Below are 14,993 nucleotides of genomic sequence, written 5' to 3' on the forward strand. Positions count from 1 at the left end.
GGGCCGTGGATGGATGGATAGATGGATAGATAACTCTCATCTGTATCTTTGGTCTATGAAGCGTTCACTTTTAATATCAAGAGAACCAAAGTTCTCCAGCTCCCCCGTGACTTTGAAAGGGACAAGCGGTAGAAAATGAATGGATGGAGAACCATAGTTCACTTGCACTTTTCACACTAGTTAGCAAGGCACCTGACAGTATTTAATTTCATGTGTTTTTTTCTTTCTACCAAGACCTACATTGTGCATTGATGTTGAATCATGAAGTGTAAATCTGTCCCTCGTGTCTCCACGCTCAAATATGTTTGTGTATGTTCCTTAGGATACAACTACAGACACTGAGGTGAAGAAACGGCGCTCAGTTGATTATTTAGCTGAACCAGGAGGCAGGCAAAGGGCCATGAGTGTGGCCAGCATCCTCACCAACACCATGGAAGGTCAGAGGCATACTATATTTTTTAATACATTTTACCTACTGATGTCACCTAAATGCCGACATTAAAAAATATTAAATTAAAAGTTATTGTACAGTATAAATCAATAGAGAATGTAATAATGGATGACCCAAAAGCCTGTTAATTAAACATTTTGGTGAACTAAGATCAGGGCCGCCCGTCCCTATATGCTTATCACACACTGTGCGTAGGGGTCCATGATCCGTGGGGGGTCCCGTTTTTTTGGTTTTTTTTAATGCCATGTCCTGTCCAGCCACTGAGGCAAATCATATCAACTCATAAATCTGCTGTACAGATTTGCTTTACAAAAGAGAAGTGTGGGCAAATTCTCTTGTTGGCCTATTTGTATTTGTCTTTTTAAATGAGTATATTTAGTGTTGACTGCAGCCAGACCGAAGCAGTAAGGGACAGAAAGAAGGGGAAAAAAGAAGATATAGGGAGAAATTACGGGGACAAGAGAGAGACAACAAGAGATCAAGAGAGACAACGACAAAAACACAACAACAGCATCAACAGCTGCAAATACCATATATACGGTACTATTAATATTCTGCTGAAGGCCCCAATTTAGCTAAAGGCAGCCCTGACCAAGATAATGACCAACACATACCGTCTCAAGCTATGCTGGGACTACGTAAACATCAAGAACCCACTTTGAATATACTGAAAATGGCCCTTTTACAGCTCTGTGCTCGGTTTAAACTAATTCGGAAACGTATATGAAACACTTTGGAGTGGATGTCATGTGATAGTAATGTGACTATCCCAGGATAAGGCTTACCAAAAATGAGTGTCAGGTAAGCGAGATTAATTCCGAAATATATTTGTTTGCCATAAAGCTAATTTTAAATCGAATAACAATTGGAATCATTTTATAGAGTATATATTACAATACAACTGTTCTTACTACTATATATTTCTTACTGTGCATGGCAAGAATAGCACAAGCAACTCGTCAAACAAACCAATAGAAATGAACTACTGACATGACTGCAGTTTGTCTGCGGCAAATTACAGTATAAATAAAAATAACGGTGTTTGTCATGACAAAATAAATGGAAATTAAGCTTCCCAACAGGTAATTGGTCATGTATTATTTTGTGAACAGAGAAGTCGGGTATTCTATCTTTGTAACAAATTGTTCTGATGGACCATATTCTCATTCAAACAAACTCATAGCATCCTGATTGTTGTCGATACACAATTTAAAGAGTTAGGAGAGAGGACACTTAGGGCCTGATTTACTAGAGATTTGTGTGTACTAAAACATGTGTACTAAAACACGTGCAAACTTGATAGCACACGCTAAGCTGATATTTAGGCAAGCATAATAAGGCTTGCAATACATTTTGCATCTCTGTCTTCATTAATATATTTAAAATATATGCTCATCATCAAAACACCCACAATATGGCAGGAGATGATGCAAATAGAATGATTTAGCGCGTGCAATGTGATTTATCAACACATCAACACTCATCACTGTTTTGCAAGCACTATTTGACGTTTTATTTAGCACGTGTCAGGGGGACGCGTAAACTGACAGTTCCACACACGGCTGCAGGATAAGCGCTCGTGCTGCAACGGACAGACGAGAATTCTCCGACTTATGTGTGATTGTCAACATTTTGGATGGTAGAAATTTAAAAATATTAGACATATTGTCTATTCAGCTACATAATTTCATAATTTTATAGCTGCTAGAAGACTTAAAGGGGTGATCAAAAATCAATTCAATTGATGCGTTTTAGTATTTTTTTAATGATGTTCATTTTTTTCACATAGAATATATATTATTAGAATATTTCTTTCATGAAAATAACTTTTTGAAGTATGCATTTTTGCGTTTTGAGCGGAGTAAGTGCAGCCTTCCCCCCATGCACTTTTGGTGGTTTAAAAAGAAAGAAGAAAAAAAAGGTGTCAATGTAGATGCACTGCACGACTGCTTCTAAAATACCCATAAAAAGGGGTGGATGTCTATTGCTTAGCAAAATGCTCCAAGTAGGGGCATAATAATATGAATGTGCAGTAAATAATAGTGTCTCCCTGTTTAATACATGCAAAATCGTCATTTAAATAAGGCGATCTGCACCTCTTTCCAATTGCACACGCAGTGTTAGTAAATCGCACGCAACATGCCCACTAATATTACTTGCTTTTTTATAGATTGCACAAGCTGAATACCATGTGTTGCTTGGATCTTAGTAAGTCAGGCCCTTAATGATCCATAGTCATCCATAGAATTTCAAAATAATCAAAAGCAACAGCTCTTGTTTGTGTTTTTGCCTTCGACTCTGTGTACTGCTGTGTTTGTGTTTTTCATCCATGTTTCTCTTTTCCTGTTTCCTTTCCAGAACTCGAAGAGTCAAGACAAAAATGCCCTCCCTGCTGGTATCGATTTGCCAACACTTGTTTGATCTGGAATTGTTGCCCAGCCTGGCTTCAAATTAAGGACTTTGTCAACATGGTGGTCATGGACCCATTTGTTGATCTGACTATCACGATTTGCATCGTCCTAAATACCCTTTTCATGGCCATGGAGCATTACCCCATGACTGACGAATTTGACGATGTCCTTTCAGTCGGAAACCTGGTACCTAACATCTGAACAACTATACCATTGTGATATCAATTCTAGTGTAACACTTTTATCCCTTCATCCCTTTTTCAAATAGGTATTCACTGGAATTTTTACAGCAGAGATGTGCCTCAAAGTCATAGCCCTTGATCCTTACTATTACTTCCAGGAGGGCTGGAACATTTTTGATGGCATTATTGTTAGTTTGAGCCTGATGGAGCTGGGTTTGGCCAAAGTAGATGGGCTGTCTGTGCTCAGATCCTTCCGCCTGGTAAGAGACAAAGTCATGTTTTACTAGAAACCTACAGTGGAACACGTTTATGTCAACAGCTTGGCCCCCCTCGAACTGGCTAACTGATTGTCAACGTTACCGGTATTGAAACTAAAGCTAGCTACTGCTTGCACATAAGGAAATTATCCATCCATCCATTTTCTACCGCTTATTCCCTTCGGGGTCGCGGGGGGCGCTAGAGCCTATCTCAGCTACAATCGGGCGGAAGGCGGGGTACACCCTGGAATTATGTGACAACAAATACATTTTCAAGCTACAGCAGTTTGTTGACATGTTTTTCTCATTTTGTGCATATTTTTTCCAGATTATTCTATATGATATTTTTTAGAATTATCTAACAGAGTTGCTGTGGTAGTTTAGTTGTATGTTATGACTACAATGGCAATAACGCTACCGTACATGCATCTTTCTTCCAGTGGTTAACCAGCAAAAAAAATAAAAGTGTGCATTTTTATACTTGCTGTGGTAGAATAAAAGGTAATGCTGCCAGAGAAATGTAAATACTGGTATGTAAATTATATGATGTATCACTAGTAACGGTACCTCTGGATTGGCAGACCGGGGTGGTGGTTCCTCTCTTTAAGAAGGGGAACCGGAGGGTGTGTTCTAACTATCGTGGGATCACACTCCTCAGCCTTCCCGGTAAGGTCTATTCAGGTGTGCTGGAGAGGAGGCTACGCCGGATAGTCGAACCTCGGATTCAGGAGGAAAAGTGTGGTTTTCGTCCTGGTCGTGGAACTGTGGACCAGCTCTATACTCTCGGCAGGGTCCTTGAGGGTGCATGGGAGTTTGCCCAACCAGTCTACATGTGTTTTGTGGACTTGGAGAAGGCATTCGACCGTGTCCCTCGGGAAGTCCTGTGGGGAGTGCTCAGAGAGTATGGGGTATCGGACTGTCTGATTGTGGCGGTCCGCTCCCTGTATGATCAGTGCCAGAGCTTGGTCCGCATTGCCGGCAGTAAGTCGGACACGTTTCCAGTGAGGGTTGGACTCCGCCAAGGCTGCCCTTTGTCACCGATTCTGTTCATAACTTTTATGGACAGAATTTCTAGGCGCAGTCAAGGCGTTGAGGGGATCTGGTTTGGTGGCTGCAGGATTAGGTCTCTGCTTTTTGCAGATGATGTGGTCCTGATGGCTTCATCTGGCCAGGATCTTCAGCTCTCGCTGGATCGGTTCGCAGCTGAGTGTGAAGCGACTGGGATGGGAATCAGCACCTCCAAGTCCGAGTCCATGGTTCTCGCCCGTAAAAGGGTGGAGTGCCATCTCCGGGTTGCGGAGGAGACCCTGCCCCAAGTGGAGGAGTTCAAGTACCTTGGAGTCTTGTTCACGAGTGAGGGAAGAGTGGATCGTGAGATCGACAGGCGGATCGGTGCGGCGTCTTCAGTAATGCGGACGCTGTATCGATCCGTTGTGGTGAAGAAGGAGCTGAGCCGGAAGGCAAAGCTCTCAATTTACCGGTCGATCTACGTTCCCATCCTCACCTAAGGTCATGAGCTTTGGGTTATGACCGAAAGGACAAGATCACGGGTACAAGCGGCCGAAATGAGTTTCCTCCGCCGGGTGGCGGGGCTCTCCCTTAGAGATAGGGTGAGAAGCTCTGCCATCCGGGGGGAGCTCAAAGTAAAGCCGCTGCTCCTCCACATCGAGAGGAGCCAGTTGAGGTGGTTCGGGCATCTGGTCAGGATGCCACCCGAACGCCTTCCTAGGGAGGTGTTTAGGGCACGTCCGACCGGTAGGAGGCCACGGGGAAGACCCAGGACACGTTGGGAAGACTATGTCTCCCGGCTGGCCTGGGAACGCCTCGGGATCCCCCGGGAAGAGCTGGACGAAGTGGCTGGGGAGAGGGAAGTCTGGGTTTCCCTGCTTAGGCTGCTGCCCCCGCGACCCGACCTCGGATAAGCGGAAGAAGATGGATGGATGGATGGATCACTAGTAACGGAATACATGTTCAAAATAAATTGCCGTGGCTCGGTTGGTAGAGCGGCCGTGCCAGCAATTGAGGGTTCCAGGTTTGATCCCCGCTTCCGCCATCCGAGTCACAGCTGTTGTGTCCCTGGGCAAGACACTTTATCCACCTGTGCCACCCACACTGGTTAAGTGTAACTTAGATAATGGCTTTCACTATGTAAAGCGCTTTGAGTCGCTAGAGAAAAGTGCTATATAAATATAATTGACTTCACTTAAACCAAACCATACTTTTACTTTGAAGCTTAATTTGCACTGAACAGGAAGTCACTGTGTTCACATTTTAATGCTGTGTAACTCAACCGTAGTTATGTTGCTGCTTAGTGAACAGAATCAGAATTGGCTTTATTGGCCAAGTATATTTAACACCAGGAATTTGACTTGGTATACTGTGCTTTCTTTGTTCATTGCAAGAAACAAAGAAAAACACAGCAACTACGATGATGATGAAGTTAACGATACTACAGCACATTTCAACATAAACATACCCATTTTTCATAGAAATGACCCCTTTGGCTCTCATATTTTAGCAAAAGTGGTTGACCATGTATATTGACAGCCACTTAGGTGAACACTTTTTAGTAATAAAAAGTTGACGCTGGACCATGACTTAATGTGTTGGTCGGGTTGTCGACATAAATAGGACAGGCTTAAACAGGTTCCACTGCACCAACCGTGTGATACACAATACACATGCAAAGTATAACTCTTTGGTTTTGTGTTCTTGTGTTTATAACAGCTCAGAGTATTCAAACTGGCTAAGTCATGGCCAACACTGAACATGCTGATCAAGATCATCGGTAACTCAGTTGGGGCTCTGGGGAACTTGACCCTGGTGCTCGCCATCATTGTCTTCATCTTTGCCGTGGTAGGAATGCAGCTTTTTGGAAAAAGCTACAAGGAGTGTGTCTGTAAGATAAATGATGAATGTCAGCTACCCCGCTGGCACATGCACGATTTCTTCCATTCCTTCCTCATTGTGTTCCGGGTGCTTTGTGGAGAGTGGATAGAGACTATGTGGGACTGTATGGAAGTGGCGGGACCCACAATGTGTCTGATTGTCTTCATGATGGTCATGGTCATCGGAAACCTGGTGGTATGGGTCTTCTTTGTTTTATCTTGGAAATGTCATATGTAGTCAAATATGATTATATACAGGTGCAGCTCAAAAATATTAAATTATAGTATTTTATATACACCTGAGGTAATGGTATGGGTTTTAGACATGCTTAGCAAGTTACATTGAGGAACACTGCATGTTTACACACCATTCAACATATCCAAAAAAGTGTGGGAAGAAGCAAAGTTTATTTCAATGTATATGTGTTAGCACTTAGAAGTACTGCAAAATGCAGTACACTGTCAGTACCTGGATATTGCACTCAAAACAGCCAAAATGGTGAGTTTATTTGCCGTAATAATGGCGGCAGAGGAACAACTTGCAGTAGTTAAAAGTGGTGAACAAAAGAAGAAGTTAGTAAATATCGCAATTGTCATTTAAAGGCCTACTGAAACCCAATACTACCGACCACGCAGTCTGATAGTTTATATATCAATGATGAAATCTTAACATTGCAACACATGCCAATACGACCGGGTTAGATTAGTAAAGTTCAATTTTAAATTTCCCGCGAAATATCCTGCTGAAAACGTCTCGGTATGATGACGTCACGGATTGTAGCGGACATTTTGGGACACCATTGTGGCCAGCTATTAAGTCGTCTGTTTTCATCGCAAAATTCCACAGTATTCTGGACATCTGTGTTGGTGAATCTTTTGCAATTTGTTTAATGAACAATGGAGATAGCAAAGAAGAAAGCTGTAGGTGGGAAGCAGTGTATTAGCGGACGGCTGCAGCAACACAAACACGTAGCGGCTACGTCGTAGCCGGTGTTTCATTGTTTACATTCCCGAACGATGACAGTCAAGCTTTACCATTGGCCTGTGGAGAACTGGGACAACATAGACTCTTACCAGAAGGACTTTGACTTGGATACGCATGCTTGTGGAGATGGGACAACAGAGACTCTTACCAGGAGGACTTTGAGTTGGATACGCGGTACCGTGAGTACGCAGCTGCGGCTTCCAAACATTTGATCGCTTGCCCGTACGTGCATGCCACTATGTGCATGTCACGTACGTAACTTTGGGGAAATATATGTGCTGTATGAACTTTGGGGAGGTGAACGGTACTTTGGGCTGTGGGATTGAGTGTGTTGTGCGGGTGTCTCATTTGTATTGGCAGGTTATATGGACAGGAGGGGGGAGGTTTTTGTTATGTGGGATTAATTTGTGGCATATTAAATATAAGCCTGGTTGTGTTGTGGCTAATAGAGTATATATATATGTCTTGTGTTTATTTACTGTTTTAGTCATTCCCGGCTGAATATCAGGTCCCACCCGCCTCTCACAGCATCTTCCCTATCTGAATCGCTTCCACTGCCCTCTAGTCCTTCACTCTCACTTTCCTCATCCACGAATCTTTCATCCTCGCTCAAATTAATGGGGAAATCGTCGCTTTCCCGTTCCAAATCGCTCTCGCTGCTTGTGGCCATGATTGTAAACAATGTGCAGATGTGAGGAGCTCCACAACCTGTGACGTCACGCTACTTCCGGTACACGCAAGGCTTGTTTATCAGCGCCCAAAAGTTGTGAACTTTATCGTCGATGTTCTCTACTAAATCCTTTCAGCAAAAATATGGCAATATCGCGAAATGATCAGGTATGACACATAGAAGGGATCTGATATCCCCGTTTAAATAAGAAAATCTCATTTCAGTAGGCCTTTAATAATAGTGTTAAGAAAAATTACGATGAACACTTCTCAAACAGAAACATAAAAAATTACAATTTAAACAAAATATTGGACCAAATCTGGAGGAAAGGATTCACCATCCCAGGTCAGTTGAGGACTTGAATGATACCATAGACAAAAATCCAATTTCAATATTTATGACAGACGTGACACAAGAGGAAATAAAAGAATAAGAGATGATTTGACAAAAACAGACCTTGAATCTCAGTAAAACTAAAATGATATTTGGTAACAGTTGGAAAGAAAGTCAAACACAAATAGACGGAGAAAACAGTGAAAGGGTGAAAGAAATCAAATTTGTAGGTGTAATAATAGATCAAATGAATTGGATATCTCATATAAAAAATATACAACATAAGGTAACAAGAAACATTTGAATAAAGAATAAAGGCTGGCCGGGCAACAGTGGCGCAGAGGCTAGTGTCTCACTGCAAGAAAGTACTGGGTTTGATTGCTTTCTGTGTGGAGTTTGCATGTTCATTCCCGTGACTGCGTGGGTTCCATCCGGTTACTCCGGCTTCCTCCCACCTCCAAAGACACGCACCTGGAGATAGGCTGATTGGCAACAGTAAATTGGCCCTAGTGTGTGAATTTGAGTGTGAATGTAGTCTGTCTATCTGTGTTGGCCCTGTGATGAGGTGACAATTTGTCCAGGGTGTACCCTGCCTTTTGTCCGAGTGCAGCTGGGATACGCTCCAGGCCCCCCGTGACTATGCAAAGGACAAGCAGTAGAAAATGAATGAATGGATGTTTTGGACCAAAAATCACTCCATATTCTCTATTGCTCACTTGTATTACCATATCTGAGTTATTGTGTAGAAATATGGAGAACTAACTACAAAGTCACTAACCTTGTTCCAAAAGAGGTCGTTTTAGAATAATACATAACGTTAGCTACCAAGAACACTCAAAGCCTTTATTTATTGAATATAAAAATACAAAAATTGAATAATTTGGTGCATTTGCAAACATTTTAAATTATTCACATCGCAAACTATAACCTGCGAACAATAAATGTACAACATTTCTTCTCAACAAAAGAGGAGAAATATAAGTTTAGGGAAAATGTAACTTTAAACATATGTGTGTGCATACAACACTTAAGACCTTTTGTAAATCAGTACATGGAATTAGATTATGGAAAGAATTAAGCAAAAAAGTCAAACAATGTACTAATATGATCCTGTTTAAACTCAAAAGTGTTTACAGAGTAGAAGAACCCTGATAAACATTTTGAACTTTATTGAAAGTGAGATAATCCCATTCATCTCATTACGTGAATCAAAACGTACTTAATTATTTATTCATGAGAACTTTATTTATTGTTTATTTATGTAATAAATGTATTTAGTTATTCATGTATTTATTTATTTACTTATTTATTTATTTTGCAGTTGTGTTACAGATTGAGTACAAACAAATGTGTTAGAAGTTAGTACAGTTAGGAAGTATTAAATAAAATCTGCAGAGATAACTACGAAACCAAGAGGTCTAGGATTAAATAAGATCTGCTTTTTCCTATTTCTTTTCAGACATGTTGCAATGAAAAACTGGTAACATGTAATTAATCATATTGTAATTGTTTGCATGTTCCAAATTGAGTAACACCATAGGCAAGATTATAGGTGGCGCCCTCCCACATCGGCAGTGAAGTGATACTCACAAGAAACCGAATAGCTTTGTCTGTGACCTTTTTTTTTACTTAAAGAAAGCAAATTAACAATCAGAATTGTTAACAAGATAAAAAAAAAACTATGGATAAATAAATGAATACAAAAAATAAAAAATGAATATATGAAATACAATATTTTTTACATACATAAACACAAAATAAAACATGTCAACAAGTTGCGTAAAATAAATTAAAAACACAATATAAATAAGGCACTGCACAAAACAAGATATCAAACCAGTATGACTTTAACAACTATATTACAAAAAAAGGGGATCCAACAGAGTTCTCTATTTGTGCTTTTTAATATTGCATTAACTAGAATGACTTACAAATTACTGTACACCAGGGAGTACTGTAATTACCTAACGTTACATTATTATTTTCCATAACAATTTAGCCCCCTCCACAATATTAACCCGACGTTAAAACAGAACTAGCTATTTATTGATTAGGAATTGCCGAATCATGTAACATTAGCTTAATGCTAAAGGTTACTATCACATTCTGTAACAGACAAATAATTTCATGTAGGCTAACGTTACCTACCTGCTACCTCTGTCTTTTTCTCGTTTCTCCTCCTCTTCTTTTCTATTTTTTCTTCCCTGGGCACCTGACAGTTTTGGCCGTTTTGACATCTTGTGTTGATTTTTTTATGTGGTGACGTCCAAAAAGAGTCATGATACGGGAAGGGAGGGGGCGCACTGTGCGGGGGGGCGTAATGTTGTAAGAAATAATATTTCTATTAAATAGGCTTTACTTTGCATTTTAATTAACGTGGGATTATTTTATGTATTTAGAAATAATAGTACCAACTTTTTTATTTTTTTCCTCCAACATTTGTGGCATTGGCGTGGCGCCCCCTGCTGGACGGCACCCTTAGCATTTGCCTATACGGCCTATGCCACGGGCCGGCTCTGACCATAGTCTCTCCTAGGGTCATGAAAGTGAAAATGGGGAGCAAGTAAAATCGATGACTCTCACACTTTCTTATACTGATCATGAGAAGTTCGACATGGCACATCATGGCTAAAACAGTCTGTGAGGATGTGGGGGGGAAAAATTGGTGCCCATGCCCAAGAGAATTAGGCAGTGCTGTAAAATAATGTTAACCACACAAATATTTACACAATTTGGACATTTTTACTTTGGGTTGTACTCACTTTTGTTGCTTGCGATTTAGACATTAAGGCTGTATAAAACATTCCCCCAATTTTTTTATGTGTCTGCGCCAACGCACAAACTCCTCTGAGCCTTCAGTGGACCACGTGTGAGCAACGTCAGACGTTTACATTGTGGCCACACTAGCAACACACCTGTGCCAAACTTGACATCATAACGAGTTAAATGTCTTATTATTATAATCAAATGACAGCAGTCATTTCCATTAAAATATTATCTAATGAAGGTGATTTGGTCCAATTACAATGAAAATGGCAAAAACATCTGGTTTTTCATTAGCTATATACTGGTATTGAATGTCTGGCTGGGGGTCTGCTTGCGAAAGTATGTGTACCCCTTTTAGAGATTACATTTAGTTCCCCTTAAAACATTCACTTGAGGCACAAGGAGATGTGTGCTGTAGCACATGCATAGTTTGAAGATTAAATAACTAACTTTCTATCTGTAAAATACATCATTACACTTTTAATTACAATTTCCGTAATTTAGTAACAGCATTTCATGATTAATATCCATAAATTAAGATTCTTGATAAATAAGAAGAGAATAAGCATACATCCGAGTGGGGAGTGTGGGTGTACAGTACCGTATTTTCTGGACTATAGAGCGCCTCGGGATATAAGCCGCACCCACTGAATTATAAAAGAAAAAAAATATTTTTTCCATATATTAGTCGCACAGGGCTATAACCTGCAGATATATACGTTGCAAAATGAATATTTACACAAAAAGATTTTGGATATGTTTATTCAATTGTTTCAAAATGGTCTGTAACACGGCAGTAAAACAGCTGATCAAACAAATCGTCAAGGACCCACAAGCTGCGGGAGAGTTGCATTGTAAATTCATACAGAATAAATCATGTGTTTATTTTGTTTCGTGTTTTAGTAGGATTTTATTTTGTGCACGGCATAGATTTTCTGTGCGCTGAGGACGCTTGAGCAGTGCGTAATTGCGCAGACACTGTCAGGGTTTGTAGGTGGTGACGAACCCCAAGATGCAGAGACGGCAGGCATTGAACAGGAAAACATGATTTAATTAAACACTATAGCAAAAAAAAAAAAAAAAAGGGTACAAACAAAAGGCGCGCACAAGGCGGAGACCAAACTTGGCTATGAACTTAAATAGCACAAAGGCTAACTGTCGACAAGAAACAAAAACACTTAATGTGACACGAAGGAACTATGACATGAGCGGAGTGAACAAAAGTAGACAGAGCTACAACGAAAAGTATTGTGACAGGTAGTAGTGACAATAATCCAGCGCAGAGTGGAGGAAAAAGCAGGTCTAAATAGCAGCTGGCTCATTGACACCAGGTGTGGCCCGGTGCCAATCAGCCACAGCTGAGGGGAAAAAACACTCAGGGAGACAATCAGGAAATAACCAAAATAAGAGTGCTGACAGGAACTAAAGACAGAAAACAAAGACAAACAGAGGAAAACTAAAACTTGACCAAACTGTCAGGGACAAACCTGACAGACACGCATTTTGGAGGGAACATTGGCTGTGTGACGGGGCAGCACATTTTTACTGTTACGCAAGCTGTACATCAATTACTTTACATTGTATTAAAGTGTCTCGTTAAAAAAGATAACATAGATATTTGGAGCAGTGTGAGGGGTGTAGTCATGTTTTAAGGCCTTTCCTTTGTTTAAAATACTGCATCATTTTGACGTTGGATGGCCATCATCTACCTGTGGCAGTGTTATGTGAGCACAGGTTGTTTTTAGTAGTAGTTGCTCGGGGTGCCTTGTCATTTATGCATAACTATCAAAATATGGATGCTGCACCTGTAAACCTGTTAGTTTATATCATAAAATAGAGTTATTTATTTGATATACTGTATAGTAGTTAAATCTTTAGACTTTCTGTTTCCTTTTCATGTGCTCCCTTGTCTGCTTCCTAATGCTTTGTTATTTTTTAGGTTCTAAACCTGTTCTTAGCTCTGCTTCTGAGCTCATTCAGCGCTGACAACTTGGCAGCAACTGACGAAGACAGCGAGATGAATAACTTGCAGGTGGCTGTGGGTCGAATCCAGCGCGGCATCGCCTTTTTCAAATCTGCTATCCGGCAGTTCCTCCAGAGCCTGTGCTTTGGAGGGGCTGGCAAGGGCTGTAGCATCCCTGATGAGAGCAAACCCCTGGAAGAACGACACAGCAATGGAAAGGGAAACTGCATCACCAATCACACAGCAGTGGAAATTACCAAAGATCCCGGTGGGATGTACAGGACAGCTGAGGGTAACGGGCGACCAGGAGGAGGCCTGATCGTCGGAGTCATGGTTGACGAGGACAGCCCAGAAAAGTACTCTTTAGACAAATGTGACTACATGTCCTTTATTCACAACCCAAGTCTGACAGTCACAGTGCCAATTGCAGTGGGTGAGTCCGACTTTGAGAATCTTAACACGGAGGACATAAGCAGCGATTCATCCGATGTGGAGGGAAGCAAAGAGGTAAGAGAACTGCCGCCTTCTGGTTTGTCTCTTTGGGAATGAATGAATGATGAATGAATGTTTTATAATGTTTTTCAAGTATTCCACCAAAAATCGCAGGGGTTGGTTTCAGTTCAGGCCAATCCATACTGAACCCCTTTCGACCCCTTTTCAGCAGAGTATGTACAGTTTTAGGGGTGTAACAGTACGTCATAATCATGGTTTTGGTACCTATCTTGGTTTTAAGATCAGTTTGGTTTATTTTCGGTACAGTGACGGAACAAACTACTGAACGTAGAAAGTGCTTCATTTTAATCATTTTTAAAATGAAACATTGACTCTCCAATAACTCTCCAAAAAATAATATCCTCAAATTATATGTAGGCGAATTCAACCAATCCTGACAAACGATGCACAGCCTTGAAACTTCCCCGCACATTTTGGCCAATGAACGTCAAACAAACAAACTCAGGGAATCAAAACACACATTTAAACACCGAACACGCAAACACTTAAACTCTCGTGTGCAGGCAGCTGCACAGTCGCCGTCTGCCAGCCCACCGGGGTAGATGGCGGTATCCGCAGGCCCACCGGAGAGGACGGCGGCGCCCGCAGGCCCGCCAGAGAGGATGGCGGCGTCTGCAGGCCGACTGGAGAGGATGGCGGTGACTGCGGCAGACCCATCGAAGTGAGAAGTTGCTGTGCCTTCCCAGCTGCACAGCTACTCATAGCCCCCCCCTAAAGGGACGGATCCAAGACATCCCGAGAGAAGCCAACACAGGACAGGGATGGGTGGGAGGGAGCACGAAAAGAGGCAAAAAAACTGCCTCAATGTGACCATCAGTTTCAAAATCCTGTCAAGCCTCTGGGCCATGGAAATCTCCGCGGGGTCACTCACTGGTTGGATCACTTCTGTCATGGTCAGGTGAGCGTTGCTTGATGCGTGACCCCAAGGATGCAGAATATGGCAGGTGGAATGCAAGTAAAAAACAATGCATTACTTACAAGGAGCATGGAATCAAAACAGAACAAAGCATCGGTCTCAAAAGGAAAAGGAAGAATGATCCAACACTGAAGGAGGGACCCTACTGACACTAAATAGAACTTATTAAACGAGGAACAGGTGTGCAGTCAGGACATGGAACAGAAAGTAAAGGTGCTACAAAACACAGAGACCAAACAGGAAACACTGACAAATCAATATATATATATATATATATATATATATATATATATATATATATATATATATATATATATATATATATATATATATATATATATATATATATATATATATTTATATATATATATATATATATATGTCTTAATTAGATTATCCAAAAAAATAGTGCTCAATACCGTGGTAGAGCGTAATATGTATGTGTGGGAAAAAATCACAAGACTATTTCATCTCTACAGGCCTTTCCCACATATATATATATATATATATATATATATATATATATATATATATATATATATATATATATATATATATTAGGGCTGTCAAAAGTTAATTATAACGAGTGCCGTTATTGAAATTATACATTTCAATAACGGCACTCGTTTTTTTAACAGGCGATTAACACAAACACTTC

General features: G+C 40.8%; 1 protein-coding gene across 2 annotated transcripts in view; it reads left to right on the forward strand.

The window, feature by feature from the left end:
• Positions 1-14,993, forward strand: part of scn1lab (sodium channel, voltage-gated, type I like, alpha b) — a 123,465-nt gene that overhangs the window by 68,710 nt on the left and 39,762 nt on the right. For both annotated transcript variants that reach the window (XM_062054040.1, XM_062054037.1), the window contains 5 exons: positions 323-437; positions 2,810-3,048; positions 3,131-3,304; positions 6,029-6,385; positions 12,883-13,413. In XM_062054040.1, coding sequence (XP_061910024.1) covers positions 323-437; positions 2,810-3,048; positions 3,131-3,304; positions 6,029-6,385; positions 12,883-13,413 — 1,416 coding nt within the window. The remainder of the gene's footprint in view (positions 1-322; positions 438-2,809; positions 3,049-3,130; positions 3,305-6,028; positions 6,386-12,882; positions 13,414-14,993) is intronic.

Source organism: Entelurus aequoreus, linkage group LG07 (assembly GCF_033978785.1).
Source record: "Entelurus aequoreus isolate RoL-2023_Sb linkage group LG07, RoL_Eaeq_v1.1, whole genome shotgun sequence".
Lineage (NCBI taxonomy): Eukaryota > Metazoa > Chordata > Actinopteri > Syngnathiformes > Syngnathidae > Entelurus > Entelurus aequoreus.